The 20,261-nt window shown below is 48.0% G+C and overlaps 1 protein-coding gene across 3 annotated transcripts in view; it reads left to right on the top strand.

The window, feature by feature from the left end:
• The window catches only part of LOC119445387 (ubiquitin conjugation factor E4 B), a 441,801-nt gene that overhangs the window by 80,383 nt on the left and 341,157 nt on the right, over positions 1-20,261 (top strand). For all 3 annotated transcript variants that reach the window (XM_049664500.1, XM_037709694.2, XM_049664499.1), the window contains exon 3: positions 14,547-14,704. In XM_049664500.1, the coding sequence (XP_049520457.1) occupies positions 14,547-14,704 (158 nt within the window). The remainder of the gene's footprint in view (positions 1-14,546; positions 14,705-20,261) is intronic.

The raw sequence follows: 20,261 nt of genomic DNA, 5'->3' as shown, positions 1-20,261 counted from the left end.
TGTAGTCATCCGGCCGCCCCAGCCGCCCGGAGTGCCTGTGCGTCCTGTTTCCGAACGATTTTTGGCAATTTTTATGGTTCGTGTAGAGCCATCGTGCGATGGGTGGATTGACCTGCTGCGTTCCTGGGTGCTACAACAACCAAACAAGAGACAAAGGCTTCGGATTCTATGTGTTTTCTAAAGAGCGAAAGCTTCGAGAGACGTGGATCCAACGGATTAATAGGTGGTCCTGGTAATACACAGCGCGAGAAGAAACACGGGGACGAATAGCGGGCGCATTTCGATGGGGGCAAAATGCGAAAACACCTGTGTACTTAGATTTTCCGGAATTTATAGATTATTTATCGATTAGCTATCAATTGGCTATCGCAAGGTATTGGCCACGTATTTGGGCTAGACTAAGAATTACCAAGTTATCCCCAGCATTTTCCGGAATTTATTGATTATTGATCGATTAGCTTTTGATTGGCTATCGCAAGGTATTGGCCACGTATTTGGGCTATAGGCTAAGCATGCACTACCAAGTCATCCCCAGAATTTTCAGGAATTTATTGATTATTGATCGATTAGCTATTGATTGGCTAGCGATGACACGGCGATTATTGGGTATCGGCATTTATGTTAAAAACGCCGCCTAGCTTACCTAAGAACTTCTAGATATCGCTGTTACCGAAGTCTGCAAGTCGTGCGCGAAACCCATGTATAGGTATACGCGTCATTATAGGCACGAAAGTTTCGGCGCCGCATTTCAAACCTGTCTCCAACATGTATACAAATCCTATTATGTCCGTCGCTAAGCAAACATAACGTTGCAGTCACCGAGATGCACGTGTGCAAAAATAGTAACGCAAAGCGACCGCGTACATCAGCATTTACTGCATACAAAGCTCAAACAAATACGATACTCAACGCGTAATCAGCGGGTAACAGCCGAAATGAAAGAGCAGCAGGCACTTTTCAACGTTCGCCTCGCATGCTGCAATGAACAGCCGATGTAATTTCTTAAAATACATGACGAATGTTTCTCGGTGGTGGAGTCGCAGAGATGTCTGGGAAGCTCATGCGATACTCAACGAGCGCGGCCTGCGGTGGTGTGGTTGACCAGTTGACTACAACCAAGATGGTGGCAGTGCTACTTCAGGAAAACCGGCGCATGCGCAGATCGGTCGGTGGGATCGGTCTATTCCTACCCGCTGACTACGAGAGTAGGATGCGGCGAGAGCTTGGGCTACGTACACAGGCTCCTGATGAGTCGCTTCAGGAGTACGTACCGGCGATGGAAGACCTTTTCTTAGTCGCCGAGCCCAATGCCTCGAACGAGGAAAGCGTCGAACGGGTGATCAGGCAGGCACATCCGACCTTTTCGGCGTACCTGCGCGGCGGCCGCTTCCGAAATCTGGAGGAATTAGCCGCCGAGGCAAAGCGCACAAGGTGACATTATCGCCGCGCGCGCCTATCGCCCACCGCCGCCCGCCAGCGAGGCCCTTGAGCCGAGCTGCGCGTGGAGAGGGCCTGAGCCCCTACCCCAACGGCAACAACCCGGCCAAGCTGCCTTTGCGGCTGCAAGCGGGTGTGTTTGGGAGCTGAGCGCGCGCGCTCTCGACGCCGACTCGCCGCGTTGAAAACCCGCTTGGCCGCTTGGACGCTCCGCTTTCGGTGTGAACGTACCTTACACGCACGGGAAGCGGGCAGCCTGTGCTGCGCCACCGACCGAAACGCATGCGCAGGGACGCTTTTCGACCCAGCGCATCGCAGAGGGAAACGCTCGTTATCGGCCCATTGGCCAAGCGGCGAGCCGACCCCGGCAGGGAGCTGAGGCTGCTCCGCCTCGGGAAAGATACCGCGGCGGAGTACGCTGTTTTCGCTGCCAACAACGAGGGCACATTGCAAGGGATTGCACCGCGCTCCGGTCTCCTGGGAGGCCGGGAAACGGGATAGCAGGTCGCTCGCGAAGGCACGAGTGACCGAACCTTTGCTTGTTCCCTCGGCGTACCGAGCAGGTTGTGTTGCTGGTACGCACGCGCCGTTTATTCCGTTGACCATTGCCGGCCGCGAATTTTCGGCGCTGCTGGACACGGGCGCAAGCGCTTCGTTGTTCGGCGAACAGGTTTTGTCCCACCTGCAAAAGCACGCAGTGCGCTTGCGGGACTGCCGAACGACATTCAATCTTGCGAAAGGCGTGGCCCATTTGGCTGGCGCCGCAAGGCTGACTGTCAGGTGGGGAGAGCGAATGAGACGCACGCGTTTCGTTCATCTCCCAGGGCTCAGTGTTCCTGTGATTCTCGGCCGGGACTTTCTCCTTAAAACTGGGATCGTTGTGGACATTGCGAATGGCGGCTATCGCGACGGTCAGTTCACGTTGCTAAAGCCGTTCATCAGCCCGCCGGCGTCCGATTCTGCCTGTGCAGATGAGGCGTCGGAGTCGTGTCGCGCGCCGAGTTCGGGGGCAAGCCCCCGAGCTTCGCGCTCGCCCGCTCATGGTCCCCTTTGGGATCGAAAGGCACGGCACGAACCGTGTCGCGCGCAGAATTCGGGGGCAAGCCCCTGCGCCATGCGCTTGTCGACTCACAATCCCCAGTGGGATAGAGCGACACGGCACGAAGAGGCACTACATCTAAGTGCCAACGTGGTAGCTGACGCGCTATCTCGTGCCCCATTGTCCACCCAGAGCTTTTCTCCAGGTGCAACAGCCGCTGCCGGTGCCTTAGCGCCAGCTATCGTCGGGGTCGAAACGAGCGGAGAGAGAGGCGAGTCCGTAAGCGGGCAAACCTGTTTCTCCGCGCTCCAGGCCAGCAGCGCACCGGAAAGCGTGCGTGCGGGGGAGCTTCTCGAAAGCGAACCCATGACGCCGATGGCTGCAGTCCTGAGTGGGGACGAGACCAACCTCCCCTTTGGGAGAATTGGAATCGCTTTCAGCAGGCAAGAGCTACTGAAGGCCCAGCAAATTGATCCGTTTTGTCGCGGAGTGAGCGACGGTCTCAGGGAGACGGAGTGCCGAGACGCTGCTGGTAGTGCGGCGGGCGCAGGGGGGCCGGAAACAGCGTGTGTCGCTGAGTCCCCCGCGGATTTATATTTGCTGGATCATGATGGGCTCCTGCTGAAATACATAGCCACCGATGATGACACTGTGGACCCGTTTAAGGTGGTTATCCCCAAAAGTCTGAGAAGCGCACTGTTGCGATGTTCTCATGACGAACCCTTGGCCGGTCATTTGAGTGGCTCTAAAGTTTTTGCGAAACTAAGCCAAACTGTGACCTGGCCTGGCATAAAGCGTGACATTTTTCGCTATTGCCGTTCCTGCCACGTCTGTCAAATGGTGAAATCAAGGGGTGACAAGCCGCCCGGGCTGATGAAACCAATCGACAGTGAGCGTCCGTGGCAAGTGGCCACCTGCGATCTTATGGGGCCTTTCCCCAGGAGTAAGCAGGGGTTCACACACCTGATGGTAGTCGTTGATCATTTTTCTAAATGGGTGGAACTGTTTCCGCTTCGTAAAGTGACAGCGCGAGCGGTGCTGGAAAGGCTACAGGAAGTGTTTTGTCGGTTCGGCTTTCCGAAAAGACTGATTACGGACAATGCGTCCTATTTCACCGCTCGGGTGTTTGGTGCTACGTGCCGTTCCCTGGGAATTAATCACTGCACCACTTCGCCCTACCATCCCCAGTCCAATTTGACGGAGAGACTCAATAGAACTCTTAAACCAATGTTAGCGGCCTTTGCCGAACGTCAAAAGGATTGGGCAGACCACTTGAGTGAGCTCGCGTTCGCAGTCCGAACCTCCGAGAATCGCTCAACTGGTTTCTCTCCCGCCTTTCTCAATTTTGGAAGGGAGTTGGCTAATCCGGTGACCAGTGTCATGCAATGCCAGCTCGGGGACGAGGAAGCGCCGGCAGACTGTTCTGCTTACGCTTCAGCACTTCGGGACAGGCTTTGTCGGGCTCTCTGTAGAGCAAGGCAGAGTTTAGCGTCGGCCAGGGCCCAGCAGAAGGCTCAATACGACCGGAAGCATCGCCATCTTTCATTTAAGGTAGGTGATGTCGTCCTGAAGCGCAACCACGCTCTTAGCGATGCGACCAAGAGGTTCTCAGCCTCGCTCGCTCCTAAGTGGCTTGGTCCGTACCGAGTGGAGAAAGTTTGGTCTCCACTCGCGTACTTGCTGAAGGATCCCTCTTCGGGAAAACTCAGCCGTGCCCATATCGCCGACCTGAAGGCCTTTGCGTCACGGTCCGACGAGCTCGCGCCAGTGCCCAGTGGCATTGCGCGCAAGCAACGGGGCACACCCGGAGCAACGGACCGCATTCGGACCACGCACCGGTACAATCTGAGGAAGCGGTCACCTGTGTGATTTCGCGCCGGACGACGGACTTTTCCGCAACCGAAGGCCCTCAGTAAAATGCGTAGCCTCAGTGGGCTCGCTTCTTTGCGGCGAGTGCACGAAAAGAAGCTAGTCCCAGCCCAGCGTATTGCAAGTGTGCTTATGTAGTGTTTTAACAGTGAGCATTTTTTCCCCATTTTTTTTTAGTACGTACGCTGAGTGTATTTATGTTTTTTTTTTGAAAGTGTTTAATTTTCGCCTGTACAGCCTTATAGTTTAATTCATTACGTGTTTTTTTTTTCTTGTACGTAGACGGTGAAGATTTTTTTTTCTTGTTCTTTTCTTTTTCCTTTTTTTCTTTGCCGAGAAGGGGGTTGTTGATTTGCGCGGTCGTCAGGCGCGGGGAGGACAATGGTCCGATTGACTCGTCGGTGTGAGGGGGGCGAAGGACGCTTTGCGCCTTCTATGGCGCGGCGCGTTGTGGACGGCAAGGACCATTGCGGTGTTTGGGAGTGTTGCGCAGCCATGGAGAAAACCTCAAGGGAGTGTGTGCGTGCGTGATGCCTGTTGCTCTTCGAAGCAACCAGAAGTCGCACCAACTGCAGCATCGGATCGTCGTGGACACTGAAGGTGGACGGGGTCACTGACCCTCTGACGACAGATCGAGAGCCCGGCTCTCTGCAGTCGCCGCCGCCATGCAAACGCCTTGCAGCCACATTGTGGCTGCCCCTTTCATCTTGGCTCCGGCGGCGTGGCCAACTGACCCGGCAGTGTCCTGCCCCATCCGGCTGGTGTTCGGGACCGCCACCACCACGAAAGCAACAACTCCGATCTACCAACGGTGAGCCCGTTCCTGCTATCAAGACTGCCCTCGAGACTCCTACGTCTTCGGCCACCGCCCCTAGCCACAGAACTTTACGCGCCGTTTCCCCTTCGCACCTTGGACACTGTCCCGCGCCAGCGGCCGACTATTTTTGTTAATATTTCTCCCCCCTCTCGCGGCATTTTTTTTGTATTATAGAGCGTAGCAGTCTAAGTTTTTTTTATTTTTCCACGATCCTTGAACGAGGTGGCTAACGCAGCTGCACGAGGACTTACTATCCGTGCACTACGCGACCAGGACCCCAATAATATGCTGGAGGAGAACAGGGACCGATTACTTACATATAATGAAGTCACGAAGCATTATTACATGAACAGAAGGGAATTCCCAGTGCCACATGCTAAGCTCAATAGAGCTCAAGCGGTGACTCTGAGATTGTTACAGACAAGAACTTACCCTAGTCCAAACTTTATTAACAAGCTATATCCAGAAAGAGAGGTACCAATCAATTGCGAGAAGTGTAATGACATCATTACTCTGGATCATATGCTTTGGCAATGACCTGTGGCTTTCACAGACTGCGACAAGGAAAGAGACTGGTGGCGGCGAGTGCTTCACAGTGGAGTGCTTTTAGATCAAGTACAGGCCGTCCAGAAGGCCCACGACACGGCGGTAAGGTTAAACCTTACTGTCCCGACGTGGGAGCCGCCTGCGTCATCCTAAGGGTTGATCTTCAGGACCCGAATAAAGTTTATCATACCATACCATACGATCCTTGTATATAATTATTATTATGGTAGGGCATGAAAGTTTTTTTTTTATTTTATATGTCGGAGCGCGGTGTTTTAAGAGTACTTGCTGGGCTGAGGTTAGCATTTAGCTTGTGCATGAAAGACTCAATTGTCTTTGATGCATAAGCCCCTACTAGCTGTTTCGCCAGGCTGGTAGGGGGGCATTTAAGGAGAGGAGGATGTGGGGATTGAGGGTTGCGCCGGCATGACTGCACGGGCTTCGCCTGCTCTGCCATCCCTCGCCATCGTTCCCCGCTGGCCTCCTTCTCCGCCCGCGCCGCATAACCGGTTCCCGCGGTGGCGCTGCGCACGTGGCGGTTGGCGGTGAGGGCGGGGCGCTGACGTCACTACGCGGCCGGTTGTCGGCCGCTAGCGGCGAAGCGTGGACTTCTCTCCGGGGACCAGCGCACGGTACGTTCATGCTTTCCTCTCGTCCGCCGACACCTTTGTGACTAGGATTGGAGCTCGCGCACGGTGCCTTTGCCCGTGCGGGGAACGCATACTTTGTGCTGATCCTTTCCCGACGCTAAGCCGGCGAGCGGTGCCATTAGTGCTCGCGCGAGGTCGTACCTCGCCGAGCCGCACTTGCCGAAAGCCTAAGCCGAAGGATATTGCCCGTGCTCTCGCGAGTTGACCCATTGGTTATCGCCAGAGCAAGTAGCATAGCCGCCGGGACTTTTCCTAGCGGCGTGTCCCAGCTTGAGCCTGTGCTCTCGCCGCGACGTGCTATAGGCTAGGTATATATCCGCTAGGTGGAGATAAGTAATTAAAGGGAATTTGAGACATCCACCCAAATGTAGCAATTTGCTACAATGGAAACCCAACCGGGTTCCTCGAAAGAAAGCCTCGCAGTTGTCTCTACCTAGCGGATTTCCGCTGAACTATTACGTCATATACTTGCCTTTGCTTCGAGTTGTCGACAAATTCGACTTCGCCCTACCATCTGCTAGGCGCCTGGTTAGCTCAGATGGTAGAGCGGCTGCCCCGGAAAGGCGGTGGTCCCGGGTTCGAGTCCCAGACCAGGACGAATTTTTCGTCAACTGCGAGGCTTTCTTTCGAGGAACCCGGTTGGGTTTCCATTGTAGCAAATTGCTACATTTGGGTGGATGTCTCAAATTCCCTTTAATTACTTATCTCCACCTAGCGGATTTCTGCTGAACTATTACGTCATATACTTCCCTTTGCTTCGAGTTGTCGACAAATTCGACTTCGCCCTACCATCTGCTAGCCGCCTGGTTAGCTCAGATGGTAGAGCGGCTGCCCCGGAAAGGCGGTGGTCACGGGTTCGAGTCCCGGACCAGGACGAATTTTTCTTCAACTGCGAGGCTTGCTTTCGAGGAACCCGGTTGGGTTTCCATTGTAGCAAATTGCTACATTTGGGTGGATGTCTCAAATTCCCTTTAATTACTTATCTCCACCTAGCGGATTTCCGCTGAACTATTACGTCATATACTTGCCTTTGCTTCGAGTTGTCAACAAATTCGACTTCGCCCTACCATCTGCTAGCCGCCTGGTTAGCTCAGATGGTAGAGCGGCTGCCCCGGAAAGGCGGTGGTCCCGGGTTCGAGTCCCGGACCAGGATGAATTTTTCTTCAACTGCGAGGCTTTCTTTCGAGGAACCCGGTTGGGTTTCCATTGTAGCAAATTGCTACATTTGGGTGGATGTCTCAAATTCCCTTTAGTCCCTTCATTTGTTTGTTCTCCGGGATGGTGTATTATACCGTCACAATGTCCGCCCCGACGGTCCTGCCCTACTACTTGTCGTTCCTCGGCCCCTCCGGTCAGCTGTTCTCCACGAACTTCACGACTTTCCAACGGCAGGTCACCTCGGCGTCTCCCGCACCTACGACCGGATTTGCCGACGCTTTTGGCCAGGCCTTGCCCGCTCCGTCCAGAAATATGTTGCTGCGTGTGATAAATGCCAGCGGCGAAAAACACCATCGACGCTCCCTGCCGGGTGCCTTCAACCGCTCGACATTCCTTTGGAGCCGTTCTTTCGCGTTGGCTTGGACTTACTTGGCCCTTTCCCTCTATCAACGTCTGGCAACAAGTGGGTCGCTGTGGCGACAGATTACGCCACGCGCTACGCCATCACCAGAGGGCTTCCAACAAGCTGTGCCACAGATGTTGCCGATTTTCTTTTACGCGAGGTGATTCTGCAGCATGGAGCTCCACACCAACTGCTCACTGACCGTGGTCGGACTTTCCTTTCTAAAGTCATCGCCGACATCCTGCAGTCCTGCTCAATCAGGCACAAGCTAGTCAGCTTGTGCCTACGTCTTACCATCCACAGACGAATGGTCTCACGGAGCTTCTCAATCGAACCCTGACAGACATGCTATGCTTGCAAAGTATGTTTCGTCTGACCATACTGATTGGGACCTTGTCCTACCGTATGTCACATTTGCATATAACTCTTCGCGTCACGACATTGCTGGCTATTCCCCGTTCTTTCTGTTGTTTGGCCGAGAACCCACATTGCCACTGGACACATCCCTTCCATCCGCCGCAGCAGAGACCAGCGAATATGCACTTGACGCCATCACCAGGGCATCCCAAGCTCGCAAAATTGCCTGCGCTCGCCTCCTGACCTCCAAAGAGAACCAACGGCATTTGTACGATCGACATCACAGAGGCGTTCACTTTTCGCCTGGATCTTTGGTACTCCTGTGGTCACCGACTCGTTACATTGGCCTGTCTGAAGAACTGTTGTCTCGGTACACAGGCCCATATCGAGTGCTGCGTGCTGTGACTCCAGTTACGTATGAAATCGCCCCAGTCAGTACCAGCGCCTCGTCTGCCCCGCCTTCCACTGACGTTGTGCATGTCGCACGCCTAAAACCGTATTACCCTCCTGTTCCCTCTCATATTTAGACGCACCAGGACGGTGCTTCTGCCGCCGGGGATAATGATACATGCATATTGCGTGTATCATTATCCCCGGCGGCAGAAGCACCGTCCCAGTTTCTTCTAGATGATGCGCGCGGGCGCCCAGACGAAGAAGATGAACTGCGTTTTGCTCTCGAGCTGTCGGCTGAACTGGCCAGCGCTGCAGCTATCCTTTTGTAAATATATTTTGTAAATAGTCTCCAGTACTTAATCCTTCGTTCGCGTAGCAATATGATACAAGTTTCGCTCACTTTCGGTGACCTGCTGCCCGACTTGTTTGAAGAGATGTTTGGAAGTAACTTCCGATCATGGTATTGTAGTCATCACGCTACGCATATTGTTATTTGATCACACTCGGGAATTGATAAGGCAGACAGTCCGAACTAGGGCTGCTTCTTGTTTGGAAGCATTTGTGAAAATTATGGCATCCGTAGTTCGCAGTAAATTAAGGGCCAGTAGCTCTGAGAGGTTTGAAAGTGTCATGTCTCCTGACACCTGGCTATTCTGAAAATTGCTAAGATGCTTAGTTAGGATGGGCTGTCCGCAGCAAGCAGCTCATGTTACGACGGGGTAGGTGAGCCTCAGCTAAGCGACTGGCCACGGCCGTCTGGTGTTGAGCGATCGGGTAGTGACGCTCTCCCTGTGTCCATAATTATCCGCCAACTTAGTCCTTGACGCCTCTTATTCACATCCCTCCCCCCCCCTCCCCTCCTTGTATCCATCACCCCACTCCTCTTAAAATTATTTTCCGTTAGTCACTGTCGCACTCTTCAACATTCACCAGGTTGTTAAATGGCGTTGCGGCCCCTAACATTCCTATATTTCTGTTTCTGTGTGGTCTTCGAGACCATTCACCCACCTGCCCTCCCACCTGTTTGTTGTGGCCGTTTCTTAGCTTTCCTGGCCTAGCACCCCCGTCCTTGATATATATTTTGCCGTGTGCCAATCAGCGTTCTGTAGGTCTCTCTTTCTCGTCCCATTTTTTTGCGCTGTTTTCATTTTTAACAGCATGTACAAACTAGCCTAACAGCAAGCTCTTCTTAAGTTTATTAACATACTGAAAGTCAGAGACAAGGGAAAAAAAGAAAAAAAAAAACGCGGGGGAAGAGGGGGAAGGGGCGCTTATTGTGCGTGTCCTAGACAACCTAGTGGCAATTCCTTTCATTTCATTTTAATTCCTTAAAGACGCCGTAGTAGGGGCAATACATAAGGGGTGTTGTTACACATGTACAAACAAGTGTTACAATGCTTTCAATTCGTTAGATAAAAAAGTTGTTACATCTTGAACGAATTGTAATGAGCAGGTGACGGCAGCGACTTGATGAGGAAGGGCATTCCAGTCTTCAGATGCTCGGTAGGAAAACAAGGCTGAAAATGTATTTGTGCGTGAGTGTGGCTGTGCTACCTGCAGCGGATGGCCAATGCATTTCAGAAGATTTTCGGAATGCGTAGCGTGGTCGACGATTCGGTCAAGTACCAGAAACGAGAAGCTCTTCAGCCTGGCGGGGAGCAACAATGTCTCCAAGTTTTATATACGCGCTCATCCTATCTTTACCTATGTGTGTAATTTTCAGCGCTCATCCCCCCCTCAGCTGTTATCGTTAACACGATCCTTAATGAGGCAGAGGTGCGTCATGATAGGGGCTGCAATGTTTAGACCAACATATTCTTGATATAAGCGCGAAGAAGACACGGACATTGGCGGAAGAAGACAGGACGAGCGCTAACTCACAACTAAATCTTTATTGGAAATAACAAACATATATATAAGTGATTGCAAAAACTGTAGCAAAGAAAACATCACATGGTCAAAAGGATAGCAGTTACCAGAAAAATCTAATCAGGAAATGGTGAAGCGGCTAAAATTTAAACAAGAAAAAAAGAAAAAAACTCTACTTCGCACTGACGCACGTGCTGAGCAAATATTAAAATTCACCTTCTGACAATGATAATGATGCCTGGCTGACACTAGTTTCTCCTAGTCTTTTAATGTGAAATGCCTCAATAATTTCGCGTGTAGTTTGGCATTTGTGTCTAGAAAGGACTTTTGTGTTCTCAAACAATGGCCTACAACCGCACGTAAAACAATGCGAGGCGAGATGAGAAGCGTTGGGATTGTTAAGAGAATGCTGATGTTCATTTAGTCTAATATTGAGGCATCTGCCGCTCTGTCCAATATAAGCTTTACCGCACTTGAGTGGAATGTGATAGACTATGCCTGTGTCACAATCTGTTAAACGTGTCAAAAGTTGCACCAGTTTTGAGTGATCTGTACCTAAGTCACGTCAATAGAAAGCTACAGAACCATCTAAAGGACTTGACAGTACGTACATTTCGATACGTAGATGATTACCTCGTGTTTTGTTCAAGTGATAACTACACCAAAAAAGCTACCGATATCTTAAAAGTGTTTAAAGAATGTGGTGGGGGCCTGGGTTTCACGCTTGAGCTTATCCAGAATAATACTTTGCAGTTTTTAGATCTATGCCTTACGTTTAAACTGGAACATGTCTGTTGGTGCTATTCGCCAAGGGCAAAAAATAACTACTTGAATTTTCTTCTTGCCATTCGAAACTTGTAAAACAGGGGATTGTTTATTCAGCACTTAGGTTCGCTATCGCTAAGTCATGTACACACTGTATGCAACAAAGTTTTTCGCAGCAGCTAGATAGGCTAAAGAAAGCTGGATATCCAGCACATTTCTTATCCCTAACCTGCGAAAAGCTTTCAAAATGGGTCAAGAGTCCTGCAAAAAAACAGCAAGAAAAACAGACAAAAGAACAGTTTGCAGTGGTGCTTTATGTGCACAAGTTGTCACATGGTTTGCGGAATGTAGCCAGTAGGTACGACGTCAATACGGTTTTTTCGGCTCCCTGTAAGTTGTCAAGGATGTGCCCTATCATAAAAAGGAAACTTGAGCGGGGGGGAGTAAAAAGAAAAAAATGATTGTGGCGTTAGGCAAATGTCCCCTTTAACACATTGTGACACAGGCATAGTCTATCACATTCCACTCAAGTGCGGTAAAGCTTATATTGGACAGAGCGGCAGATGCCTCAATATTACACTAAATGAACATCAGCATTCTCTTAACAATCCCAACGCTTCTCATCTAGCCTCGCATTGTTTTACATGCGGTTGTAGGCCATTGTTTGAGGACACAAAAAAAGTCCTTTCTAGACACAAATTCCAAACTACACGCGAAATTATTGAGGCATTTCACATTAAAAGACTAGGAGAAACTTGTGTTAGCCAGGCATCATTATCATTGTCAGAAGGTGAATTTCAATATTTGCTCAGCACGTGCGTCAGTGCGAAGTAGTTTTTTCTTTTTTTCTTGTTTAAATTTTAGCGGCTTCACCATTTCCTGAATAGATTTTTCTGGTAACTGCTATCCTTTTGACCATGTGATGTTTTCTTTGCTACGGTTTTTGCAATCACTTATATATATGTTTGTTATTTCCAATAAAGATTTAGTTGTGAGTTAGCTCTCGTCCTGTCTTCTTCCGCCACCGTCCGTGTCTTCTTCACGCTTATATCAAGAATATGTTACCGTACCAACTCGCCCAACTATCCATTCTTATGCAGTTTAGACCAAGATGTCTTGGTCTATGCACGCACCTATTACAGGTACTTTGTCAAGAAATTTCGCCATAATGCCAAGCCACTTACCTCAAGAACCACAGAAAGCCAACAGACAACGAAGCCAAGGAAAGCATCGGGGAAATTAAGTGTAGTTGAAATTGGAATGGTAGAAAATAATGAAGAAAAGGGAAATGGGGGGGGGGGAAAGTGGACGAAAAGATAACTTGTCGCCGGCGGGAGCCAAACCCGCAACCTCCGCATTATGCGTGCGTTGCACTACCAATTGTGCTACAGCGACGGCCATCAATTCGTCCAGTAACTTGGGTATTTATGTTTACTATATCTAATCCTATTAGTGTTAGCCAGCGCCACTCAGAACCATGGTGGGCGGATGTGGAACATCCTCAAGAAATCAGACATCAAGTTCAATTGGGAAACGTGGCAAATCTAAGTATCAGCAGAGCTTGAACGACCTGGGAAAAGGCTGCTGGAGAAGATGGCATAACAGTCGATTTATTAAAAGATGGAGGAGATATCATGCTAGAAAAGCTTGCCGCACTTTATACGCAATGCCCCACGACTCGGAGAACTGGAAGTATGCCAACATTATATTAACCCATTAGAAGGGAGATGTTAAAGAATTGAAAAATTATAGACCCATTAGCTTGCTTTCAATATTGTGTAAAAAAATTCGCCAAAATAATATTCCTCAATAGAATCAGGGCAACACTTCAGTCAACCAAGAGAACAGGCTGGCTTCAGGAAGGGATATTCTACAATTGAACACATCCATTTCATCAATCAAGTAATTGAGAAATCTGCAGAGCACAGTAAACCTCTCTATGCAGCTTTCATAGATTATGAAAAGACATTTTATTCAGTGGTGATACCAGCAGTCATAGAGGCATTGCGTAATCAAGGAATACAGGAGGCATACGTGAATATCTAGGTAAATATCTACAAGGATTGCACAGCAGCCTTGGTTCTCCACAAGAAAAGTAGAAAGATGTCTATCAAGAAAGGGGTCAGGCAAGGAGACACAATCTCTCCAATGCTATTCACTGCATGCTTAAAAGAAGTACTCAAGCTCATGGACTGGGAAAGCTTAGGAGTGAGGTAAATATCTCAGCAACCTTCGATTTGCAGTTGACATTGTCCTATTCAGCAAAAGTGGAGACGAATTGCAGCAAATGATTGAGGACCTTAATCGAGAAAGTGTAAGAATTGGGTTGAAGAATAATAAGCAGAAGACAAAGATAATGTTCAATAGTCTAGCAAGGGAACAAGAATTCAGGATCGCCAGTCAGCCTCTAGAGTCTGACTGGCAATGCTGAATTGCTCACAGGGGACCCTGATCAAGAGAAGGAAATTTACAGAAGAATAAAATTGGGTTGAAATGCATACGGCATGACATTGCCAAATCCTGACTGGGAGCTTACCACTATCGTCGAAAAAGAAAAGTGTACAATCTTTGCATTCTACCGGCACTAACATATGGTGCAGAAACTCGGAGGTTCATAAAGAAGCTCGACAACAAGTTAAGGACGGCACAAAGAGCGATGGAACAAAAAATGTTAGGCGTAACGTTAAGAGACAGGAAGAGAGAGGTGTGGTTCAGAGAGCAAATGGGGATAGTCGATATTATAGTTGACATTGAGAGAAAGAAATGGAGCTAGGCAGGCCATGCAATGCGTAGGGTAGATAACCGGTGGACCATTAGAGTTACGGAATGGGTGCCAAGAGAAGGGAAGCACAGTCGAGGCCGGCAGAAAATTCAGTTGGGTGATGAAATTAGGAAATTTGCAGGTTGAAATTGGAATCAGCTAGCACAAAACAGGGATAATTGGAGATCGCAGGGAGAGGCCTTCGTCCTGCAGTGGACGTAAAAATAAGCTGATGATGATGACCACTCAGAAAGCACCTTGTTGGAACTTTTAGTGTGGAACTAGCAGAGCATTATCTGTTTCCTTTCTGGTTTCATCATTGGCTGTGCCGTTCTGCACACATCTTCGGTTGTGCAGGATGTAGGCAAATTTTGAAGGCTTAATAAAATAGCGGTGCTCTTCTTTACTCCTTTGTCTGTGCCTGTCTTTTTTGGCTCATTGCAATGCGACACCATTTGGAACGTCACGCCATGTTTGTGCAGTGTTGCGTCTGATGGAGGCATCGACAGCATGGAGACAGACGAGCCAGCCCCGGACAGGCCACCTACTACAGCAGCCGCGGTGTCCAAAAGTAGTGAGGACCTGCAGGCCTGCCTAACGGAACTGCTGGGAGCATCATCGTTGGAACTGCTTTGTTCCAGTGAGCAATTTCATTCTGGGGTGTGAGAGTGCGAGTTAAGAGGTCCCTGAAACACACTTGAATCACAATGGATTTATCTCTGGGTTTCGTTTGGTGGCAATGTTAGAGAAAATTTGAACACAGTAAGCACTCCTTGCGCCAAGGGATGTAATTGCTGTAATGAAATGGGATATAATGAAATAATGGTTATAACAAAGTAAATGCAATTCTCTTTGAAGTCCCTATAGAGATCCATCTATTTAAAATCTTGTTTGAACAAAGTAGTATTGTCGCGCTAATGGATACAACCAGTGATGTGATAGCTGCGCCAAAAGGCAAATCCTGCTACATTTTCGTTATTCTTCACCAGACGCGTTTCACCAGACGCGTTTTCACATTCTGAAAAGGAAACTAATCTCTTGAGGTCGAAACGTGCATATGCCCAACTATTGCGAGCAACATCAATCCTCATCGCTGTCATACAGTTCTCGCATAAAGCAAGGAAAATGTGAGTGCGTGTGTAGGGCAAGTTGAACTACCGGACAATGACGTGCTTGGAAGGCTGCAACACCACTTGATCATTGAAATGGCGCTTTCGAAGCTTAAAGGTGAGTTCACACAACTTTCTTAATAAGGCATTATGGAAAATCACTGCACTGGTATAGTGATGCCTTTGCGGAATTCACGTTTGCCACTGTTGCATGGAGTAGATGTTAGCTGTCGTGTCAAGTTAGTTCGATTGTAATTTAATCTTTGTTTTCGTCCTTGATAAGCGATGGTCATGAAAAAAAAAAAATCCATTTCATAACATTGTACATCTGCACAGTTGTCTTGAAATTGCTTAAAAACGGACCGTCGAGAGTGAATAAAATAATTTGGAAGCTAGTGCTTTGTGCGTTCGACACTAGCAGTTTTGTGTCTTAAACGCTGTTTCACTAAAAAATCGAAGTGGATTTCTTGTGAGGATCAACACATACTGAATTTGTATTTCCTGGTTGTTGCAATGCGGCCGAATATATAGTTTGAGTGAATACTCAAGACATCGCCATGCATTAAGTGACGCACTGTGAGGCCTTTGAGCAGGCTTTATATTTCGTTAAATTTTTGTGCGCAAACAAACAGGGACAAAGAAAAGGAGACACAAGGACGAGCGCATTGCATAACAAATGAGAATGACGAGGTGTCATTTCGCAACACGTGCGGGATGACTGTTGAATCCTTTCTTGAACTTCTGCATTTTTATTTAGCTAATACACACGTAGGATTCTGTGATGAAACGTATATACAGGCAGGGGGTGTCTGCATCGGGTCAAAGGTAGCTCCCATCCTTAGTAGCATTTTTCTGGGAAGCATAGACAGAGAGCTGGCAAAAGATTTAGAAGGTGTAGTATATAAGGTATAGAGATATGTAGATGACTACTTGATTTTGGGCTGTCATGTAGACAAAGATGTTTTCAGAAATAGGGTAGTAAAATCCTTTAATTCTCTGGGCAAGGGCTTGACTTTCACTTCTGAAGTACCAGTAGATAATAAGCTACAGTTTCTAGATGTCAAGTTAGAATTTCTACCGGAACATGTGTGTTGGTCATTCTCGCCCCGAGATGGAAAACCGATAATGAACCATGCCTCTAACCATTCCAGGCTTGTGAAGAATGGTATAGTCATTTCATGTTTCAGGTCAGCGTTGTTGAAATCATGTTATCACACTGTAAACATTGCATTTCTTGAGCAAGTCAATCGGTTGAGAAAGGCTGGGTACCCGCTCGCTGTGATGCTGGCGTCATGCTCTAGATTAATGAAAAAACTAAAAACAGGATAAAGAATCATGCACAAGTAATCAAAGACAGAAAGATTTAGCTTCTAAGGTGTCAGTGATACCGTATGTTCATGGCCTTTCACACAGACTTAAGAAGGTGGCTGGGAGTTACGAAGTAAAAGTGGTGTTTTCGGCAAAAAACAAAATAGGTAGTGTGTGTTCTAAGGTCAAAAGTAAGTTTGAAAGTAAGGATGATGCTAAGAAAGGATGTAGTATAAAACATCCACGTAAGAACCAATTTGTCGATTGCGCGATGAACGTTGTTTATCAGATTCCTTTGACGTGTGGTCATGTGTACGTAGGGCAGACTTCGAGATGTGTTAACACGAGACTAAGGGAACACTTGTCTAGTCTCAAAGGTCGCCCTGGTACGCATTTGGCGATGCATTGTAAAGAACATGCGTGCTCACCTTGTCTTGGAAGCACCGCCATTTTGTTTAGGCATAGAAATCAAACCGTGAGAGAAATTGTGGAAGCTCACTGGATTGAAAAACTAAAAGAAAAATGCATCAGTCATCCTTCTGTTTCATTGTTAGATAAAGAGAATTCGCTCCTGTCATCATATCTTTAACGCATTTTCGCCTTTTGTGCTTGTTTTATGAACATTGCTGCTTTTTATGCTGACCGCGTAGCGGCATTCCATGACAAGCGTTATTTATGCGCTCTTGACGTGTTCTATTGACAGGATCGCGCAGATCTGTGGGTATTTAAGCCGGTGGTTCTTCAATAATAAAAATCAGTTGTTAGAAAGCGCTCGTCCTTGTGTCTCCTTTTCTTCGTCCCTGTTTGTTTGCGCACAGAAATTTAAGAAAATGAATCTGTTCCAACTAGGCCGACTCGCAGTTATGCTTTATATTTGCTTCGCGTTCTTTTCTACACGGGCAGGTTACCCGCTGCTTGCGGCTGAATTACGATAATTTTTGTCTCCGTGTGTGCGCCTGCGGTTCCCACCACTCTTGCGCCGCAAAGATTGCTTTGGCGTTATTTTGCCTGGTGTTTCTAAAACGGACTCTTCGAGCATGCCAAATGCATGTATGAGCTGAGATACTAAACTAAGAAATTTGTTGTTCTTCAGGTCGTTCCACTGAATTCAACATCGACATCCTCAGCAAGAAGGACGAAAATGGTGACACTATAACGTCTTGGTGTTGCCACAGCACTGATGGCAGTGAATTCTGCATTGTCTGCAATCACACTATGAAATGCACAGTTGCAGCGATAAAGTGACATGCTACAAGCAAGCGCCACATTGAGGCCACCACTGTGATTCTATAGGTGTACTGAAAACACAGAAGACCTGTCCGACACATTTGGACTTTTTGCAGAGAGTTCAGTGACACTCTCAGGTGACCACGTGATTCGTGCAGAGACTGTCTTCTGGGGATTACTTTAAAGTTTCTTTCTCTTGGATGGATACAGCCACGTCTCTATTTCCGAGGATGTGCCCTGACTACGAAATTGCTAAGCAGTTTTCCTGTGAACGAACCAAAGCCTCCTACATGGTCCTCTTCGGCCCTACATTAGCAAACTTGTAATTGATGAACTGTAGGAGTCATGAGGGAGGTAGTGGCCGAATACTGCACCAGGGAGGCCAATTCCTGTTCTGATGAGGGAGTGACTTTGTTGAAGCTTAGTAGGCCTTCCTAATGTGGTTGCCCCACTAGCTCTCGGCGATATTTTTTTTTTTGCTGGTGTCAGGCGCCACTCTATGCCTGAAAATGTAGTGGGCAGGAGGAGGATTCGAACTTACGACCTTCAGATTAGAGGCCGGGTGCTCTACCACTGCTCCACGCCACAACCTTCAGTAGAGATACCAGCAGTCATAGAGGCATTGCGTAACCAAGGAGTACAGGAGGCATACTTGAATATCTTGGCAAATATCTACAAGGATTGCACAGCAACCTTGGTTCTCCACAAGAAAAGCAGAGATACCCATCAAGAAAGGAGTATGGCAAGGAGACGCAATCTCTCCAATGCTATTCACTGCATGCTTAGAAGTATTCAAGCTCTTAGACTGGGAAGGCTTGGGATTTAGGATCAACGACGAATATCTGAACAACCTTCGGTTTGCAGATGACATTGTCCTTTTCAGCAACAACGGGGTCGAATTATAGCAAATGATTGAGGACCTTAACCAAGAAAGTGTAAGAGTGGGGTTAAAGATTAATATGCAGAAGACAAAGATAATGTTCAATGTCTAGCAAGGGAACAAGAATTCAGGATCGCCAGTCAGCCGGTTGAGTCTTTAAAGGAGTATGTTTATCTAGGTCAGTTACTTACATTATTTACGTGACCCTGATCATGAGAAAGAATTTTACAGAAGAATAAAATTGGGTTGGAGTGCATACAGTAGGCATTGCCAAATCCTGACTGGAAGCTTACCACTGTCGTTGAAAAGAAAAGGGTACAATCGCTGCATTCTACTGGTGCTAACATATAGGGCAGAAACTTGGAGGTTGACAAAGAAGCTTCAGAACAAGTTAAGAACCGCACCAAGAGCGATGGGATGAAAAATGTCAGGCCTACCAGTTAAGAGACGGGAAGAGAGCGGTGTGGATCAGAGAACTGGAATAGCCGATATTCTAGTTGACAATAAGCGGAAAAAAATGGAGCTGGGCAGGCCATGTAATGTGTAGGATGGATAACCGGTGGACCATTAGAGTTACAGAATAAATACTAAGAGAAGGGAAGTGCAGTCAAGGACGACAGAAAACTAGTCAAGAAATTTGCAGGCGCAAGTTGGAAGCAGCTAGTGCAAGACAGGGGTAATTGGAGATCACAGGGAGATCCACTGCCTTTTATGTCCACTGCCTTCGTCCTGCAGTGGACATTAAAATAGTTTGATGATGATGGTGATAACAAGTGAATTACAAGGCCAAAAATACAAATATTACAGTAGAGTTGTGATCTGGGTCAGTTGGTACGTATTCTTGAGTATTAAACCAGTCAAAAGAGACGAAGTACAGAGAAGAGACGTGGCAGACACAACGACTAGAGTAACAACTGTTGCTTTACTGAAAAACCCCCTCTCCCAGAAAAACCAGGCGAGCATGCGCAGCTCAAGAGCCTACACCCACACCTAAACTAACGTTGATTGCGATAGGCCACGTTGCTAGCGCCAGTGCGATAGGAAACTAGGCCCAAATACAGTTTGAAGCCTTGTGTCAGCGGCTGTGAACTTCTTGCCAATGTATGCTGCGTAGCAGAGTAAGCTGACAAAGATGAGAAGCAACGGGTGTCTGTCTGAAGGGATCGACGCTCTACACAAGGTAGAATGCAATCAGCAAAAGCACAGCAACCATGTTCTGCACCGTGTTGTGGACCACTGCATCGATAACGTATTGACTTAACTTCAAATGGACAAAGAGGGGGGTTTGTTATCCTTCCCACAAGCACTTTCGATGAGAAAGCTTTGGCTGTAATGGCCAAGAACTTGTATAATAACCCTATTAACCCCCTGACAGTTTTTTTCAAAACTCTGGGACCTCCTGCTGCAATACTGTCACCATGTAGCTCCAACATGACTGTTGCAATAAATTTCACTTGACTTCCTGGATGTTGTATTTGTGCCACATGGTCAGACGGTAAACAAAGAAGTTTACTAGGGAATCCTAGCACGTTTGAGAAATTTGACTTGACTTCCAGCCTATGCAACGGAAGCCCTTAACATTGAAGTCTTCAGCTGTTAGTTTCCTAAAGGCCAACATTTTGTTAACCCTGTCTCAAAAGGCGAATAAATGCAAATTGTTGTTAGCTGCAAAA

The sequence above is a fragment of the Dermacentor silvarum genome, chromosome 3, assembly GCF_013339745.2.
Source record: "Dermacentor silvarum isolate Dsil-2018 chromosome 3, BIME_Dsil_1.4, whole genome shotgun sequence".
In the NCBI taxonomy this organism is placed as follows: Eukaryota; Metazoa; Arthropoda; class Arachnida; order Ixodida; family Ixodidae; genus Dermacentor; species Dermacentor silvarum.
Note: the sequence above shows the minus strand (reverse complement) of the source record. Positions and strands in the feature narration are given on the sequence as shown.